This window comes from Myotis nattereri, assembly GCF_964212035.1.
Source record: "Myotis nattereri genome assembly, chromosome: X".
Lineage (NCBI taxonomy): Eukaryota > Metazoa > Chordata > Mammalia > Chiroptera > Vespertilionidae > Myotis > Myotis nattereri.
The window spans coordinates 81,932,739-81,952,889 of record NC_138078.1 but is presented as its reverse complement, the minus strand read 5'-3'; the positions used below and the strand labels follow the sequence as shown (position 1 = coordinate 81,952,889).

General features: G+C 36.1%; 1 protein-coding gene across 1 annotated transcript in view; it reads right to left on the bottom strand.

The window, feature by feature from the left end:
- PCDH11X (protocadherin 11 X-linked) overlaps positions 1 to 20,151 on the bottom strand; it is a 972,549-nt gene that overhangs the window by 799,495 nt on the left and 152,903 nt on the right. Inside the window, exon 3 of the mRNA XM_081115087.1 lies at positions 7,068 to 9,566. Within this exon, the coding sequence (XP_080971213.1) occupies positions 7,068 to 9,566 (2,499 nt within the window). The remainder of the gene's footprint in view (positions 1 to 7,067; positions 9,567 to 20,151) is intronic.

The window sequence follows — 20,151 nt, the reverse complement described above, 5'->3', positions numbered from 1 at the left end:
TTGCTCTGATATAACTTGAGTTATGTTTACTTACACAAGAAATATTAAAACTTTTATTCAAAATATCAGGGAGTATAAAGAATTTAATATTCTCTTTTTAAAGAAAAATTTTTTACAAACATTTTTTCAACATTTATAGAAAAAGAAAACATGATTACAACAAAAATAATTTTAATGATTAAAATAGAAAAAGATAATTAAAATCAATATAAAAACCCAATAAGATTATTTTATATCCTCTAACACTTAAGCAGAGTGAAAGGTAATCATAATTTTCTCAGCAAAAGTATATTAGTGAATATTTAAAAAAGAACTAAAGTGTTTTAATTTTTTGCTAGTTTTGGTCTTAAAAGATCTCTTGTCCTGGATAACTTTCAGAGGTTAGGTTGGATAGTTCTGCTTTACTTACAAACTCCCTGACATGATGCTTAAACTCTTCAGCAGTCAGACAGGACAAGTAATTCCATGTTTCATGATTGATATATTAACCATCAGATTGTACATCAGGACAGCACTATATTACATCACAGTTGCTGACATTCAAAGCAAGCAAAGAAAGAAAAGGCATGCTAAAGCTGCACTGTTTCTTCCATTAACTTTATATTTTGATTACTAGATTACTACTATTATAAGGTTCAATGGGGCATTATTTTTAAGGTTTTTTTATTGCCTTTATAATGGAAAATAAAAATTAAAATTTAATGATCTTAACAAAATTTTGAAATCATAAATAATTGGAATTTTTTGGAAAGGGAATAAAATTATGTTGTTCCTAGAAAGTTATATTTCACTGCAGATTTCAATAGTTGATGTCCTGGAGTCAGTTGAGGATAAGAAAAATAACACATGATCAAAATCCGATGTCTGTGTTCTTAAAGTCGTAGTTGCCAAGCATGCTACATGCCTAAGACTCACAGTACTAAGATATAGAGGCACAAAATCAAACATTGAATGTAACAATATTGAATACCAATCCTATTCCAAGCTAACTCACACTCCTGTTACCATGCTGAATCCAGGCAGGGTTACATCTATGAATTATTTTATAATCTCATTTCTGAAACTGCAAGTTTATTCCAACTCTAATTACATAAATTTGTTAGTATTCTTTTCAATTTCTTTCTTTTTCTGAGGAAGTGGAGTACATGTTTTAAGATAGTGACTGGTACATAGAAGGCCCTAAAATTATATTTTCATTATTATATTCCTCTATTTTTCAATATTTACAACATTTTGATGGCAGATCTGTGTTAAAGATTAAGTTTGGTTTTAGCAGTACATCTCTTTTATAAGACAATTATCAAAATTGATTCTAACCATATCAATTGATGCAGAAGAAGCATTTGACAAAATCCAACACATTTTCTTGATAAAAACTCTCTGCAAAGTGGGAATAGAGGGATCATAATAAAAGCCTTATATGACAAACACACAGCCAACATCATACATCATACTCAACGGACAAAAACTAAAACCATTTCCCCTAAGAACAGGAACAAGACAGCGATGCCCACTTTCACCACTCCTGTTGGACATAGTACTGGAAGTGCTAGCCATAGCAATCAGACAAGAAGAAGAACTAAAAGGCAGCCAAATTGGAAAAGAAGAAGTAAAACTGTCATTCTTTGCAAATGACATAATATTGTACATAGAAAATCCAAAAGACTCCATAAAAAACTACTAGATTTAATAAATGAATTTGGTAATGTAACAGGATACAAATTTAACACTCATAAATCTATGGCTTTTTTTGTACACTAATAATGAACTCACAGAAAGAGAAACAAACAACAAAAATCCCATTTTCCATTGCAACAACAACAACAAAAATTAAGATACTTAGGAATAACCTTAATTAAGGAGGTAAAAGACCTATACACAGAAGAAAACTACAGGACATTGAAAAAAGAGATAGAGGATGATATAAAGAAATGGAAGAATATACCATGTTCATAGATTGGTAGAATCAATTAAACATCATTAAAATGCCCATACTACCCAAAGCAATCTATAGATTTAAGGCAACCCCCAATAAAATACCAACAACATATTTCAGACCTAGAACAAACTCTCCACAAATTCATCTGGAATAAAATAATAAAAAGACCCCAAATAGCCACAGCAATCCTGAGAAAGAAGAACAAAATTGGAGGGATCACAATACCAGATATCAAGCTATATTACAAAGCCATGGTTCTCAAAACTGCCTGGTACTTGCACAAGAACAGTCATATAGACCAATGGAACAGAACAGAGAACCCAGAAATTGACCCAAGCCATTATGCTCCATTAATATTTGACAAAAGAGGCAAGAGCGTACAATGGAGTCAAGACAGTCTCTTCAATAATGGTGTTGGGAAAATTGGACAGATACATGCAAAAAAAATAAAACTAGACACCAATTTACATCATACACAAAAATAAACTCAAAATGGATGAAGGACTTAAATGTAAGATAGGAAACCATAAAAATCTTAGAAGAATCCATAGGCAGAAAAATATCAGACATATGCTATAGCAATATCTTTACCAATACAGCTCCTAGGGCAATGGAAACTAAGGAGAAAATAAACAAATGGGCCTACATCAAAATAAAAAGCTTCTGCACATCAAAAGAAACCATCAATGAAACACCAAGAAAGCTCACTGCATAGGAGAACATATTTGCCAATGTTATATCGGATAAAGGTCTAATCTCCAAAATTTATAGGGAATTCAGACATATTAATAAAAAGAAGATAAACAATCCAATCAACAATGGGCAAAGGACATTAAATAGACACTTTTTGAAAGTGGACATACAGAAGGCCAAAAGACATATGAAAACATGCTCAAAATCACTAATCATCTGAGAGATGAAAATCAAAACAATGATGAGGATGTGGAGAAAAAGAAACCCTCGTGCACTGCTGGTGGGAATGCAGACTGGTGCAGCCACTATGGAAGACAGTATGGAGTTTCCTCAAAAGGTTAAAAATGGAACTCCCATTTGACCCAGTAATCCCACTTCTAGGAATATATCCCAGGAAGTCAGAAACACCAATCAGAAAGGATATATGCACCCCTACATTCATATCAGCACAATTTATAATAGCTAAGATTTAGGAACAATCTAAGTGCCCATCAGCAGATGAATGTATTAAAAAAAAAAAAAAAACCCTGGTACATTTACACAATGCAATACTACACTTCTGTAAAAAATAAGGAACTCTTACCATTTGCAACTGCATGGATGGATGTGGAGAGCATTATGCTAAGCGAAATAAGCTAGTCAGAGAAAGATAAATATCACATGATCTCTCTCACTTGTGGAATATAATGAACAACATAAACTGATGAACAAAACATAGATTCAGAGTTAGAGAAGCATGGAACGGACTGTCAAACTTCAGGGGAGTAAGAGATCAACCAAAGGACTCGTGTGCATGCATATAAGCATAACCAGTAGACACAGACGCTAGTGGGCTGAGGGCATGTGCTGGGGGGTAGGGGTGGCTGGGAGAGGTTAATGGGGAGAGGGAAGGAGACATATGTAATACTATATGTAATAATTTAAACAATAAAGAATTTTAAAAAATAAAAGTTAAAGACTAAACTACAAAAAATAACAAAAAACAATTTGATTCTAAAATGGTGCTACTTATTGTTTTCTTAGAGTCATGCCAACCAAAAGTTGTCTGCTTGCTCTGAAAGATGTTAACTGAAGGTGAATCAGTTTTAAATTTTATGTTTTTAATTTCCACTACAATATACAGGATATCCCCCAAAATGTATATGCACACTTTGAATAATTATAAATGCAATATATATTAAAATGTATTTCACTTAATAGCTACTAACTGTTAAAGTATATAAATTTGGGGGTAACATGCTATATATAAAGTACATTCCAGAATACTTCTAAAACTTTGTACCGAAGAAGAGCTTCATAATCCTCAAGTATCAAAGGTTTTATACAATAGAGACAATTCTATCTCACAAATGTTCCATATTTTTTCTGAACACCAGTGTCATAAAAATTATAGAAAATATTTTATTGCCTTTTTAAAACATGAAATTTCTGATAAATCCCTTATATTTTGCAGCCTAATAGAACCATTCCATTTATTCCCTTTCCCATTCAGATGAGTAAGGAGCTAAATGTAAATAGAATACTAAACTCCCCTTTAGAAAATGCATTTCTTATTTTGTTTAAAATCAGCTGGAATATTTGCCTTCTGCTAACGGTAATATTTTATTCCACTGTCAAAGTTTCCTTAAGGAATAATGCATTTTTATTTTATTGGCTGACACTTTCCCCCATTTTGTATGATTTTTCTTTAAGAAGAAGACACCTACTACATTTGAATTTTTATATACACTAGCTGTTTTTTTTTTCAGTGCTCACTTAGCTTCTTAGCATTCTGTAACATCAGTGAATATAAGGTGGCTATCCTGGAATTAATCAGAAATTAAAGAGGCTGAAGAATATTGCAAATGCAGCACAAAATAAAAGGAATCACATTATGTTTAATATCATTTTAATCTGCCGAAATTCTCCAATTCATGTCCAGAAAATATTTAGTAATTAATATGAAACAACTGTGAACGAAATACATAAAATATACAATTTACTTATTTTTAAGATTTGAAAAAATAGAATAAGTCATCTAAGAACTCATTGATTCTAAGATAGTCTTTTTAGCTAATAAAAACCTAATGATAACCAAAAATTTATTCTCATTAATGTTTACTTTACTTATTTTGCCTACCTCATTAATTTATTTGTCCTGTGTGTAGGAAAACATCCTTAGCTAAATAAAATAAAATGTCATCATGGATAAAGTTATTAATTTTACTACTTATAAAAAATTACCACATGCCAACAATAAAGAGGATATTTGGAAAACACTTTAATTTTTTCCTTTCATCCATGCCTTGCTTACTGTATATTCTCAAGTAAAATAAATCTATCTCATAAAACATCTCCATGGTTTCCAAAACAGTTGAAATCAGAATTTACTCTTTTAACAAACTACATTAGCCAATCTGTTAAAAATGGTGATATCCAAATGTAATTCACAAACATTACCTTTCTTATACACTTTTAAGTGAGTCATAAATTTAGTCCAAGGAAAAGTGCTATTAGGATACAAAATACATATAAAGTGTTATGCATAAAGGATGTTTTCCTATTGAGAAATGCTTCCAATGAACAGAATAATAACCAAAATTAATCAGAAAATAAGAGTGCCATTTTCAATTGTTAAGTATTAACAAAAACACATCCCAAGATGTTAGGCATTTATTGTGTTTGTAACCCATCTAAGATCCACTGAATTAGAAAAAAATGGGGCCCATTCATATCAGAGAAATAACTACTGCCCTGTAAACTCATTTAAGACATAACAGAAACTTTCCACAAAGTGACTAAGGGTTCTGTTTTATCATCTGCAATAGTATAACTATGGACCTATAGTAACAACATACACATCCTTTACTGTGTGCTTAAGAGAGAAAAATCATGTTATGTTATATTTAAACCATACCTATCCTTGAATGACCATGATTCTTAAAATAATTTCTTAAAATATGGTAGATTCATTGTTATTTTGAATCCTAATAGACTTCTTTATTATTTCTAACCTTGTTGAGAAGACTGTTATATTCACTTTCACATCACTATCATTTTATTAACCCTGAATAAGTTTCAAAAACTTTCATTCACTGAAACTGAGATGATGACTTTTTTAAGAGTAACAAAAACAAAATAATGAAGTCAACATGTGGCATGGCTTTGAGAAAAATAAAAATAGATAAAGTACATCACTTTATTAAGGAAATAACCACATTTAAATAATTTAATTTACTTATGAATTTCTGGATAAATTTTTATTCATTTTTCTTCTCCATGGGATAAGATAAAAAACATTGTATACATTATTTTCATAAATTTATTTTTGGGTTTTAAATTATTATTTAAAGATTTCTTGGGTCTTACTATGCCTTTATTTACTTTCTTGTCCATTAGAGAAAGCAAACATATTTCATTTTCCAAAAGCCATTATCTTTCAGGAATGTATGCTGAAGGACTCTCAATGTATTGTATAAATATGGAAATACTTAAATGAATATCTAAAATAGAGATCTTATGTATATTTCATTCTCTGGCTTGAAGATGAGACTGAGTAACAAGACTTCATTTTTCTAATCCCATCCTTGTTACATTGTTTGAATATAGATTTTCTGAACCAGAATAATGGTAAATACTTAATGTGAAAATGATACTCTGTTTTCATTGTATGGGCTTAGGGACATTGTGGGTAGGAAAGATGCCTTGATGTTATTTGAATGTTTTGAGTACACACAGATTTTCTCAAGTGAAGCTGGGATTCTCAACACCTTTAACACCTACTTATTAGATTATAAACAGCTTTAGTGTGATGGGTCTGGCCTCAAATGTTCTGATGCTCATGCACACAATGGTACTGAGGACAGTGCCAGGACCCCTTTATTTTAGAGTTTTTCCAGTATATTCTATAGCAAGATGTGCTATACTGACATCTACAGACAACCTTGGCCCTATTATAATCATGGTTCAGACCAAGTTTTTCTACAATCAAGAGTTATTAGGCCCTGGCCAGTTTTTCTCAGTGGTTAGAGTGTTAGCCCATGGACCAAAGGGTCATGAGTTCATTTCCTGGTGAAGGGCATGCACCCTGGTTGCAGGCTGGATCCCTGGCTCCTGGTTGGGGAGCATGCAGGAGGCATTCAGATGATGTGTTTTTTTACATTGATGTTCCTCTTCCTCTCTCCCCCCTCCTGCCTCCTTTCTCTTTACCCCCTCTTTAAAGATCAATGGAAAATTTATCCTGGGGTGGAGGTTTTTTTTTTTAAAAAAAGAGTTATTTGTTCTCATTTTCTACCAAACTTAAAATTAATCCATATATCTATTTAAATACTTCTGCAGAGTATGATTGTTTTGATCCTTTTTGAGTTAATAGATATTGTAAAATTCTACTTCAACTTAAAATAATTAAAAAACAAAATAAAATTAGAAAAGTTAGTTAGAAATTGTGAATACCTACCAATCTGGTGTGTACAGACACAGGGGTCTTGAAAGTTGTCACCGGATAGCTGTACTCAGAAACACTGTAGGGATCAGAACTGCTGGAGGAACATTTGGAGATGGAATCACAGGCCACAAAGGTATTATCAAGAGGCAGTTCCTGGATGATGTGGTGCTTTGAATTCAGGGGAGTTTCTGGTTGGATCTGGAAAGCAGGCTGTGGGGATGCAGATTTGTAGTGCCTGGCCAAATCAGGGCTGTCAGGCTTGAAAGTAGTAGGTGTAGTGCCCCAGTTGTACTTGCACATGGTTTGCTCTTCCAGCTCAATGGGAAGGTCTAGTGTGATGCTCTTTCCATCATTGTCAGCATCATCTGCCTTAGTTTCCTCAATAGTGACAAAGTTAAGCAGCAAGTTCTTAGGGGCATGCTTCTTCTTCTTCTTCTTCTTCTTTTTCTTCATCATTATCATCTGCCGATTTTCTGGGTTTGGAGTAACCCATTCAGAATTCTGTTTGTTTTTCTGAGCAGCCTTAAGGTGTGGTGATTGGCAGCATCTTATGACAGCAGTGATGAAAATAACAAGGATGACAGTTATGGTGCCAGCAACAATGGCAACCATGATCTTGACATAGTCAGTGGTTGGGGAGGATGCATCAGTTGTCTCAATATTTTGGGTTACTGATGTTTCAGTGTTTCTGTGCACCAGTTCATGAATCAGTGTAGCATTAGTTACTGACTCATTCACAAATAGATTAACTCTTACAACACTGAAGAGAGAATCAGGTTGCCCTAAGTCGTTAGCTTTGACTACCAGTCTGTGTAAACCAAGGTCTGCTAAAACACATTTCTCCTTGATTGTAATGTTGCCTGTTGTTTGGTTGATTATAAACAGACCTCTTGTGTTTCCTCCTACAATGCTGTACTGAAGCTCTGCATTCATGCCAGTGTCATTGTCAATAGCAACTACTGTGAAGACCACTGTGCCCGGATCAGTGGATGGTAGAACCAATTCATAGGAGTAGTTGGAAGAAGGGACAAGAAAAACTGGCTTGTTGTCATTGACATCAACCACATTTATGGTCACTTTGGCAGTTGAAGAACGTGATACCCTACCACCATCCTCAGCCTGTACATAGAAAGTATAAGACTCTTGTTTTTCTCTGTCAAATGAAATATTTGGTCGAATGACACCAGTCTGTGAATCAATGGTGAAGTCATCATTCACATCTAAAATGGAGAGAGTAACTGCAGAATTTTCTCCATAATCAGGATCAGTTACAGTGATTAGTCCTACTGTGCCATGTCTAGAAAGGTTTTCTGGGACATAGAAATTGTATTCATTGTGTGTGAAAATTGGACTGTTGTCATTTTGATCAAGAACTGTCACTAAGACTGTGACATTAGTTATTAAGGGTGGAATCCCGTTATCTTTTGCCAGAACTGTAAAGTAATACTTTTCCTGTTTTTCTCTATCCAGTTTCTTCATTGCAGTCAGAATGCCTGTACGCTGATCCAGGTTGAATTCAGATGGAGCATCATCGCCTAACAGGTAAGTGATTTCAGCATTACGTCCAGTGTCTGCATCCGTCGCACTTATTTTTGTCAACTGGGAGCCAGGAGAGTTATTCTCAGGAACAGAAGTACTTATGAAAGACTGGGTAAAAACGGGAGCATTGTCATTTTCATCTTTTATTTTGATAAGGAGCATGGATGACTGATTCAATGGAGGTTTGCCAGCATCTGCAGCCAGTAATTTAATGGCATATTCTTTGGTGGACTCATAGTCAAGAAATGCAGCCGTCTCCAGGAGGAACTGATTACTAAATACTGGCCTTAATCGGAAAGGGACATCATGATCTGTGAAGCATGTCACCCTACCATTATGGTCAGCATCTTTATCTGTCACAGTTATGAGAGCAATTTTGGTGTTGAGTGAAGCATTTTCTGAAAGAACCACAGTGCCATTGATTGGATTGATGATGTATCTTATATCGATTGATGGGACATTATCATTGATATCTGTAACATTTACTAGCACCATTGCTCTTGCTGGCATCAACCCACCATCACTTGCCAAAACCAGTAACTTGTGGTTTGGTGATTCTTCCCTATCCAGTGGTTCTTTGATTGTGATAAGTCCGGTGGAGGAGTTGAGGTGAAATAGCCTCTTGGCTATGTTGGAAACTAGATTGCTGAAATAGAAGTGAATTTTGGCATTTTCACCTATGTCGGCATCTGTGGCATGGAGCTGTGTCACTGAAGTACCTACAGGAGCATTTTCTGGTATACTGACTTCAATTTCACTCTCCGTGAAAACTGGATGGTTATCATTTATATCAGCAATACTTATTTGCAAAATGGCAGTACTGGATTTTTGAGGAAAGCCACCATCTTCAACCTTTACTTTCATTACATATGTATCCTTCTCTTCCCTATCTAACTCCTTTTGAACAATCAGTTGTGGCATCTTGTCTCCTTCTGGCGTTTCAATGACATCGAGCCCAAAAACATTTTGACCCTGGAAAATATAGAATGAAACATTTAACTTACGTTATTATGTAATAGACCAATTTTCAAATTCTCAAAGCCACATGATATGGGATTAGCTCAGAAATAGATGCCAGAAAACTTGAATTCTAAGTCCCAACTCTGCCTATAACTAATATTATGATCATAAGCAAGTCGCTTAACATCTCTAGGCATTTTTTAAAATTAAAGAGTTCTGCTAGAAAATGTCCTGAGGGTTTTTAAAGTTGTAGCATTTTATAATAATGAATGTAACTCAAGTGAACTATTAAAGTTTCAAAAGGAAGAAGTATGTAGAATATTTAAAAAGAATTGTCACTATGTTTCACATGGTAAATGAAGTTATAAGTGAATTAACCACAGTTACTCCATATAAATAAAATATTTTATTGTAGATTTCAATTGTACCGATGGCTTTTCACGATGATAAGTTCCGATAGAATATGAAATATTTGTTCAAGGCAGTAGCACATATATTACATCTAAAAAATATAGCAAAAACCTTTGCTGAGGTGAGAAAATGAAACTCTGATAAGAATATAACCTTGTGTAAAATACAAAGAATTTCATCCTTTTTCTATAAGAACAATTTTTAAAAGTAAAATTTTTTTGGAGATTAAAAACACATTTTTTTAAATGAGTAAGCACAGTGGAATGAAGTTATATGCCAAAATGTCAAATTTGAAACAGCACCTATATTATTTTCATCACATGAAGTCAGATTATGGGAATGTTTAAAGTACAGTCTCTGGTGTTTGAATAATCCAAGGAAATTCAATCAATTAAAATTGTAAAATACATAATCAGTATGCATGGGCTCTCTCCAGTGCTACTGCTTATCCGTACACAAAAGGTCTCATACTCTCAACAAGTCTTTTAAATAGTCAAATACCTTAATGTTGATAAAGTCCAATTTATCAAAATAAAACAAACAATTTTAAAAGTCCCCTCTGACTTACAATACAATAAGCCCTGCACAAATAGTGATCTCACTAGCTGACTAAAGAATGCTACTGAGTAAGTACCCTTTAGTCACCTAGCAAGATCATATGAAGCAATCCATGAGTATTTGTTATCTTGTTTTATTTTACACAGCTGAAATGAACACCCTATTAATATTTTATTCACATAAGCCAATAAACAATTTGCATTTTCTTTGAATAAAATATATAGCAAGGGAAACATATGCTATGTCATATTCACTTAGAGTGTGAAAAAATTAGCAAACTGAAACCTATCTGTCAACTGTGTATTTTTAGGACAATGACATTAAATATAGATAAATATATTTACTATTAAAATTTGATCTAAATGAATTAGTGATTAATGATCATTTTATGATTGCAATAACATTTCAAAAGGTTTCTAGAAAAGTTCAAATACAGAATGTCTCATTTATGGTTAGGAAAAATAAATTTTAATTTAATTTACAAAAATCCATGTTACTTCGTGGCATGCCAATACTGAGTGGCAAAAATGGTCACAGCATTCTTCTAGGCATTGGGGATGTGGAGTGTGTAAACACATTTTACTAATGTAATGGAAATTAAATGCTATCTAAGATGAGAAAAAAATGACAGTCTAAGTATTTAATTATGGTCTTGATATTAACAGGTTTATATTAATTAAGAAAATAATTACATTTTAATAAGGGCTATAAATTGAATCTAATAAAAGAGAAACATACAAATTGACCATGCCTCCACTACACCCACAAGCCATGCCCACAAGCCAATAAGGAGTGATTATGCAAATTAACCCAACTAAGATGGCAGCGGCCACAGAGCTAGAGCAAGCAGGAGGCTTGGGTTGCCCCAGGTGATGGAGGAAGCCAAACTTCCCACCTGTCCTGCCAGCCCTAAGCTTTGCTCAAGGCTAGAAAGTTTCAATTATAAAAGATAAATGAACCCCAGATACATGCTTCCAGCCTGCAGACGTAGCCAGCCTGAAAACGGCCATCAGCCCCTCACCCAGGCTGACCCGGCACTGCAAGGGGGGACCCCCACTCTGAAGGGGCTGTGGGCAGCCTGAAAACAGCCCTCATCCCCTCACCCAGGTGAGCCAGACACTCTAGTAGGGCCCCCTACCCTGAAGGGTCTGTAGCCAGCCTGAAAATGGCCCTCAGCCCCTCACCCAGGCTGGCCACACCCCCATAGGTCAGGGTCCCTGTTGGGGGGCTTGGCCAGACTGCAAACAGCCATCAGCTCCTCACTCAGGCTGGCCAGGCACCCCAGTGGGGACCCCCACCTGAAGGGGCTGTGGGGAGCCTGAAAACAACCCTCAGCCCCTCACCCAGGCTGGCCAGGCACCCCAGTGGGGACCCCCATCCTGATCCAGGACACCCTTCAGGGCAAACCAGCTGGGCCTCACCCGTGCACCAGGCCCCTGTCCTATGTAATAAAAGGGAAATATGCAAATTGACCCTAACAGCAGAACAACTGGGAATGACTGGTCACTATGACACACACTGACCACCAGGGGGCAGATGCTCAATGCAGAAGATGCCCCCTGGTGGTCAGTGCACTCCCACATGGGGGAGCTCTGCTCAGCCACAAGCCAGGCTGATGTCTGCCAGCACAGCAGCAATGGAGGGGGCCACTCCTGCCTCCTCAGCAGTGCTAAGGATGTCTGACTGCAGCTTAGGCCTGCTCCCCGCTGGCAAGTGGACATCCCCCGAGGGCTCCCGGGCTGCCAGAGTGATGTCTTACTGCCAGCTTAGGCCTGATCCCCCGGGGAGCCAGCCTAAGCCAGCAGATGGACATTCTCGGAGAGGCCCCAGACTGCGAGAGGGCACAGGCCGGGCTGAGGGACCCACCCACTGGGTGCACAAATTTTTGTGCATCAGTCCTCTAGTAGATATTATAAAGTATTTTCATAGGTTATATAAGAGGGAACTAGAATATGTAATATAATATAAAAAGAACAAGAACATTATAAGTTTTTGATTTTTAGACCCAATTGTCTAATTTATGACTATACTATATCTGGGAAAAAGAATATGCTAGTTTTAATTTTAAATTTTATGTATTTATGTTTGTGTATTTTGTTTTTGTATATTTATATTTCGTTCTTAAACATTTACCTAAATTTTTAACTGACCTTTGCTTTCCTAAGCAAATGAAGGCAAGTTTATGTCAGTTGAAAAATCCATGAGTAGCATGTTAACTGCCTTTTAATTATTTTATGTGAAGGGACAGTAATCTTTAAAAATAGGTTTTTCAAATTTGAAGGCTGATAATAAGATATACATGTCAGATAATGGATAATGTCCCTATTGCTCTTCTGTCTTCAATGACTGTTCTGTCCAATACAATAGCGATTAGCCACAAATATTTAAATTTTAATTAATTAAAAGTAGGTAAAATCTAAAAAGATTTCCTCAATTTCACTAGCCACATTTAAAGTTCTCATAGCTACATGCAAACTGAGTGTCCACCCAGTTGGACAGTGCAGATATAAAACATCTCCATTATGACACAATGTCCTACTCAACTGCATTATTTTAAGGTGTCATAATTTTCTTTTACAAAGATCTATGTTCACTCTTTCTGGCAGTGACTACCTCCCTATGACAACATACCTCTGGCTAAGGATCCCCTTCATCTCACTCATCTAAATGCCCAGGATGTTATAAAATCACCACCTTCATTAGCTCTTTACAATCAGTGGTATTGTGTGTTGACTGCTCCGCTGTCCTCTATCAGCCTACAGGAGTAAAAGCACGGCTGATGGAAGGATGCTTCTTCAGAAGGAAGAGGCACTAAAGTACCCTGAATCAAGGTGAGTGGGGAACCAGCCAGTAAATACATTATGAATTTTATAAAATCACACAGTCGGGTGATTGTGTGCATATCTTTCCCAGATATTTAGAGCTTTACAAATGACTTGCGGATTTACATATTTAAATTTCTAATTGTCCAAGGAATTTATAAAGGAATTGCCCACATGTAAGACATAATTTTCAACATATCTAAGTTTTATGCCAAAGTGTATTGTCAATATGAGCTTATTACCATTATTATGGAATGAGTATTCCAAGGCTGTTTCTTTTTCTTGTCTCCTTCAGGAATGAAGGATGACTTGACACATAGATTCAACATTTTTTCTACCCCATGGCAGTTCACCTGACATTCACAACCACATGATCCTTCTTCTGTATGTTAGACCATGACATGCAAACACTCGGGAAGCTGAAAAAGGGAACTAAAAATGTATGGCTCCTTAACTCATTACTTCGCTACCTTTAGCATAGACATGTCCTATATACTAATAATTGACCAGTAGTATACTCAGTTCCAAACCTACTTAAAATTACTGCCCCCTTGTTTTGAGGGATAAACTCTATCTGAGAAAATCCTTGGATATCTCTCCCAAATGTTCATCCTTTTGTGAGAGCACTAGGCATCATTCCTATGTGTCACTCGGTAATTTACTTAAGCCTTAATACACTGATGGATATGAGTATAGTATAACATGGCATCAAGCTTCATTTATATTTATAATCTCTAAGGACATAGCATCTGCATATACAAACATATCCAATAAGCATTTATTAGATAAAATGCATGAATGAAAAATAGTAATACTGATTTCAAAAGACAAAAGGAGAAAGGATAGAGTTTGGTTGTTTTTGTTTTTAATTCTCAGACTGTGTAGGCATAGAAATATGCTATGATTGTTTAATTAGGTTTTTTTAAATTTTATTAAAACTGTCCAGAAAACACTTTATAAAACAACTACTGTTACTGTTAGGGATATAATAAGCTAAAGCGTCCATTTCTGGTAAAACTACAACTTAGTTGTAAACCTTTATTCTCAGAAGAAATGATGACAAGTATTAAGTGTGGTAAGTGGCCAGTGCATTACTTATAAAATGCAAAACCTCACATCTGTCAAACACAAATGTACACAAACAATAAAAAGAGAAAATTAAAACCCAGAAATCAACATAGAATATAAATTGGATGCAACACATTTTATGTTGATTTTGAATTCTGACATCTTAAAAGACATTGATGTTTAGTACACAAAATTGCCAAGTCCAGTTCAGATTAAGACAAAATTATGGACTTTCTAATAACCTCATGTAATGCAAAAGGCTTAATTTTCTTTGTGAATTATATTTCTTCCTAAATTCAAAAATAAGTTTTGAGTTTGCAAACCCAGGACAAAAACTGCTGAAATAAGCAAGATGTTAAGCTCATCTGAGATCATAATTTTTTGTAGGGATTTGTAAAATCAAAGAAGAGAAAGTTGCTGTTAGCTATAAAAATTCCAAGAGCAGTATTTTTCTTTTGGAAAAAAGAAAATATATGTGCTGCTATATTAGAAGCTATATTTTTGCCTATTGTTCTGGGAAAGAATTAATTGATCCATTGTTCCAAACTTTAACATTTTTGACATATGCATGAGCAAGACATCACTTCATTGATTACTGGAAGGTAATAAATAACACAGCACTTCCAAAGCTATAAATCTGGTATAGTTGCCCAGAAAGCACACGGAGTGCCAGTAAGGACTAAAAATAGTTCCAAAAATGTTGAATATTAAAACTGATAAATTAAAAGCTGTTTATTCTGTAGATCAAGGAATGCTAGGGAAAAGACTAAAAAATTATTTCTGAGCTTTACTACTGTTTGAATGATCAAGAACCAATGGGGGGATAAGGACACATATGTAATACCTTAATCAATAAAGAAATTTTAAGAAAAGAACCAACCTATTTTTTTTTCTTTTGTTCTGATTAATTATACATTTTGTGGCCAGAAAAATGCAATAACACAATTTCAGATGGATAAAATCACAAAGATATGGCTATTGTAGAAAACTATAGTAAAATGAATATAATAATCTACACTAATAAAAAACAAAGATGCTAATTGACCATATTTTCGCTATGCCCTAAGCTACGCCCACCAGCCAAGCAGAGTCACTATATGCAAATTAACCCAACCAAGATCGTGGCCAGCAGCCACAGAGCTGGAGCAAGGAGGAGGCTTGGTTGCTTCTGCAATGGAGGAAGCCAAGTTTCCTGTCAGCCCTGAGTCAGCTGAGGCCTCTGCTCATGGCAACAAAGTTTCAATTATAGAAGACAAATAAATCCCAGATACCTGCTTCCAGCCAGCCTCCACTGGGAGCTTGGGTGGCTGGGGGTTGTGGCCAGCCTGCAAAGAGCTATCAGCTCCTCACCCAGGCTGGCCACACCCTCATGGGGTGAGGGTCCCAGCTGGGGGGCTTAGCCAACCTGAAAATGGCCCTCAGCCCCTCACCCAGACTGGTCAGGCACCCCAGGAGGACCCCCCATCCTGAAGGGGCTGTGGACAGCCTGCAAAAGGTCCTCAGCCCCTCACCCAGGATGGCCAGGCACCCCAGTGGGGATCCCCACCCTGAAGGGACTGTGTCCAGCCTGCAAACAGCCATCAGTCACTCACCCAGACTGGCCATGCACCTCAGTGGGGACCCCTACCCTGAAGGGGCTGTGGCCAGCCTGCAAACAACCATAATCCCCTCACCCAGGCTGGCCAGGCACCCCAGCAGGGACAGCCACACTGACGAGGTTGTGGCCAGCCTGCAAACAGCCATCAGCCCCTCACCCAGGCTGGCCAGCTACTCCTATATAATAAAAGGGTAATATGAAAATTGAGCCTAACAGCAGAATGACTGGGAATGACTGGTCACTATGACACACACTGACCACCAGGGGACAGATGCTCAATGCAGGAGCTGCCCCCTGGTGGTCAGTGTGCTCCCACAGGGGGAGCTCTGCTCAGCCACAAGCCAGGCTTATGGCTGCCAGTACAGCGGTGGTGGTGGGAGCCTCTCCCACCTCCTCAGCAGTGCTAACGATGTCCGACTGCACCTTAGGCCTGCTCCCCGCTGGCAAGTGGACATCCTCCGAGGGCTCCTGGCCTGCCAGAGCAATGTCTGACTGCCAGTTTAGGCCCGATCCCCCAGGGCACATGGCTTAGCCAGCAGGTGGGCATCCCTTGAGGGGTCCAAGACTGTGAGAGGGCACAGGCTGGGCTGACGGACTCCCCAGAGTGCACAAATTTTTTTGCACAGGGTCTCTAGTTTCAATATTAATGGGTATTATAATAAATTATTTTCATTCCATTAAAGTTTCTTTAATTACTATAGGCTACCAAGAACTACTGGAGAGAATAGCAACAGTTTAAATTGCAATATTCAAGATTCTATAGAGTATTTCTAGAACATTTATCTTAGCATTCATTTTTAGCATTGTAAAAGGAAATACAATAAAAAATAGATTACATATAAAATGACTTCAGCAGTTAGTCACATATTTGACAATAACCTTGAAGTCACGGAATATTTCCTTACTTTAAAGTTATATAAGGTAAAAAAATAAAAAATAAAGTTATATAAGGTAAAGGAGAGCATTGTATCTAATAAAACACTCTTTTTAAAATAAATAGATTTACTTTAAACTATTAATATAAATGATGTTAATTTTAGTAAAGCCATACACAGGGTTTAAGATATCACACATGTTATTTATGTTATCCATTGTGATTTAACAAAGCCTATTTAGTAGAAGTGATATTTGTATCACAGGGTCTTTTTTTTTTTTTTTTTTTTTTTTTTTTTTAGCATTGGTCACAAGCAAAGCAATTTCTTTCATTCTTTCTTTTTTTTTTAATCCTCAACCGAGGATATTTTTCCATTGGTTTTTAGGGAGAGTGAAAGTGAGGGAAAGACAGAGAGAAACATCTATGTGAGAGAAACACATTGATTGGTTTCCTCCTGCATTAGCCCCGACCAGGGCTAGAGCCAGCGAGGAGCCTGCAACCAAGGTATGTACCTTTGGCCGGAATGGAATCAGGGACCCATGGTCCACAGGCCACCAGTCTATCCACTGAGCAAAACTGGCTAGGGTAGCAATTTCTTCTATTGTATTTTTTATTTATTTTATTAGATTTCAACAGTAGGGCAGTTTGTTTTTCCTCTTGGACAAAAAAGTCGGCACTTAGGAAGTTTCTCAAAAATGATAACAGTTTTGGACTCAATTCTGTCTTAAAATGTAGTTATGTCTTACTTCAGGATTTGAGGATGACATATGATAACTACTATTATCTTTTATATCACAGCAACAAAAATAGGGATAAAATCATAAGATTATCTAAATAGACGCTGAAAAAGCATTTGACAAAATTGAACATCCATTTATGATAGATTAACAAAGTAGGTATAGAAGGATCTTAGTTCAAGTTGATAAAGACTGCATATGACTAGCCCACAGCTAACATCATACTCAATAGTGAAAAGCTGAAAGCTTTTTCTTTAAGTTCAAGAACAAGACAAGGATGCCCACTTTTATAACTATTATTCAATATAGTACTGAAAGTCCTAGCCACAGCAATCACACACACATACACTCACACATACACACACACACACACACACACACACACACACACACACACCACGAATAAATAAAAGGCACCTAAAAAGAAAAGGTACGCCAAAAACCGGTTTGGGTCGGTGGATAGAGCGTCAGTCTGCAGACTGAAAGGTCCCAGGTTTGATTCAAGGGCATGTACCTGGGTTGCGGGCACATCCCCAGTGGGAGATGTGCAGGAGGCAGCTGATCGATGTTTCTCTCTCATCGATGTTTCTAACTCTCTATCTCTCTCCCTTCCTCTCTGTAAAAAATCAATAAAATATATTTTTTTTAAAAAAAGAAAAGGCACAAGTTAATCTGTCCTATATGCAGATGACATGATACTATATATAGAAAACCCTAAAGGACCTACCCAAAATTAATAGAATTAATAAAAAAAATTAATATACAGAAATCTGTCAGGTCCTACATAAAATAAAGAACAATCAGAAGGATAAATGAAGCAAACAACCCCATTCAAAATTGCATCCAAAAGAATAAAATAACTAAGAATAAAGTTAACAAAGGAGGTGAAAGACCTTTACTCTGAAAACTCTAAGACATTGAAGAAAGAAACTGAAGAGATCAAAAATAAATGGAAGGATGTATCATCCTCAGGGATAGAAAGGATTAATGTTGTTAAAATGATCATACTACCAACATCAATTTAAGGTTCAATGCAATTCCTATCAGAATACCAATGCCACTCCCATAAGAACTAGAACAAATAATTCTAAAATTTATATGGAACCACAAAAGACCCCAAATAGACAAAGCAATCTTGAAAAAGAAGAACCAAAATATATCTGATCTTAAAATATATTACAAGCTAAAATAATCAAAACAGTATGGTACTGGCAAAAAACAGACACATAAATCAATGGAACAGAATAGAGATCCCAGAAATAACCCCTCACATAATATGGTCAACTAATCTATGACAAAGGGGGTAAAAATATACACTGGAGTTATGACAGTCTCTTCAACAAGTGGAAATGGGAAAACTGGAGAGACCCATGCAAAAAAAAAAAAATATTGAACCTGGACCACTCTCTTAGACCAGGTACAAAAATAAACTCAAGATGGGTTAAAGACTTAAATGTAAGGCTTGAAACCACAAAACTCTAGAAGAAAACATAGGACGTATACTATCTGACATCAATCTCAGTAATATCTTTTTGGACATGCCCCCTCAAGCAAAGGGAAAAAATAATCAAATGAGACTACCTCAAACTAAAAAGCTTCTGCACAGCAAAGGAAACCCAGCCTTGGAAGGTGTGGCTCAGTTGGTTTGAGTGTTATCCTGTGCATTGAAAAGCCAGGGGTTCAATTCCTGATTGGGGTTTATGTGGGAGGCAGCCAATTGATATTTTACTCTCACATCAATGTTTCTCTCCCTCTCAAATCATTTTTTTTTAAAAAAGGCACATATCAATTACCCTTTTGATGGCTATGTGATGGATACTATTCTGTGTCTTCTATCTGGGGGAATAATTAAACTACTTGACTATATTATTTGGAAAAAGTGCTCAGAATGAAATCTCTTTTTATTTTTTTTTGGTTTTTTTATTGCTTAAAGTATTACAAAGGGTATTACATATGTGTCCTTTTTTTTCCCCACCCTTGACAATCCCCTGGCCTCCCCTACCCACCAGTGTCTTATCAACCGAAGGACTTGTATGCATGCATATAAGCATAACCAATGGACATAAGAATGAAATCTCTTGAAGTGTTAACTTAAATTCATGTTATGAGCTGGAACAAAAAAAAGATTTAATTGAAGATATCAGAGTGGTTATACCCATGAGAACATATGGATATTTAAACAAATCCATGCACTAGTTTCCATTTTATCAGTCTATTCTTCACTTAGTTTTGAAAAAAAACAAAACAAAACAAAAAAACAGATCTTTACATTCAGAAAAAAGGTGAAATCTTAAACAAAAGACTAAATATGAGATATAAATGAAACAAGACATAGTCTGATTAATTCTAACTTCCTAAGAGGAAACCAATCATTTTTACTAGTATCCTATCTAATAAAGAAGAAATATGCAAATTGACCATCACTCCACTACAAAGATGGTGGCGCCCACAGCTAATAAGGAGGGAATATGCAAATTGACGCAGCAAAGATGATGGCAGCTGGGCCTGGACGCTTGTGTCATCACCACGG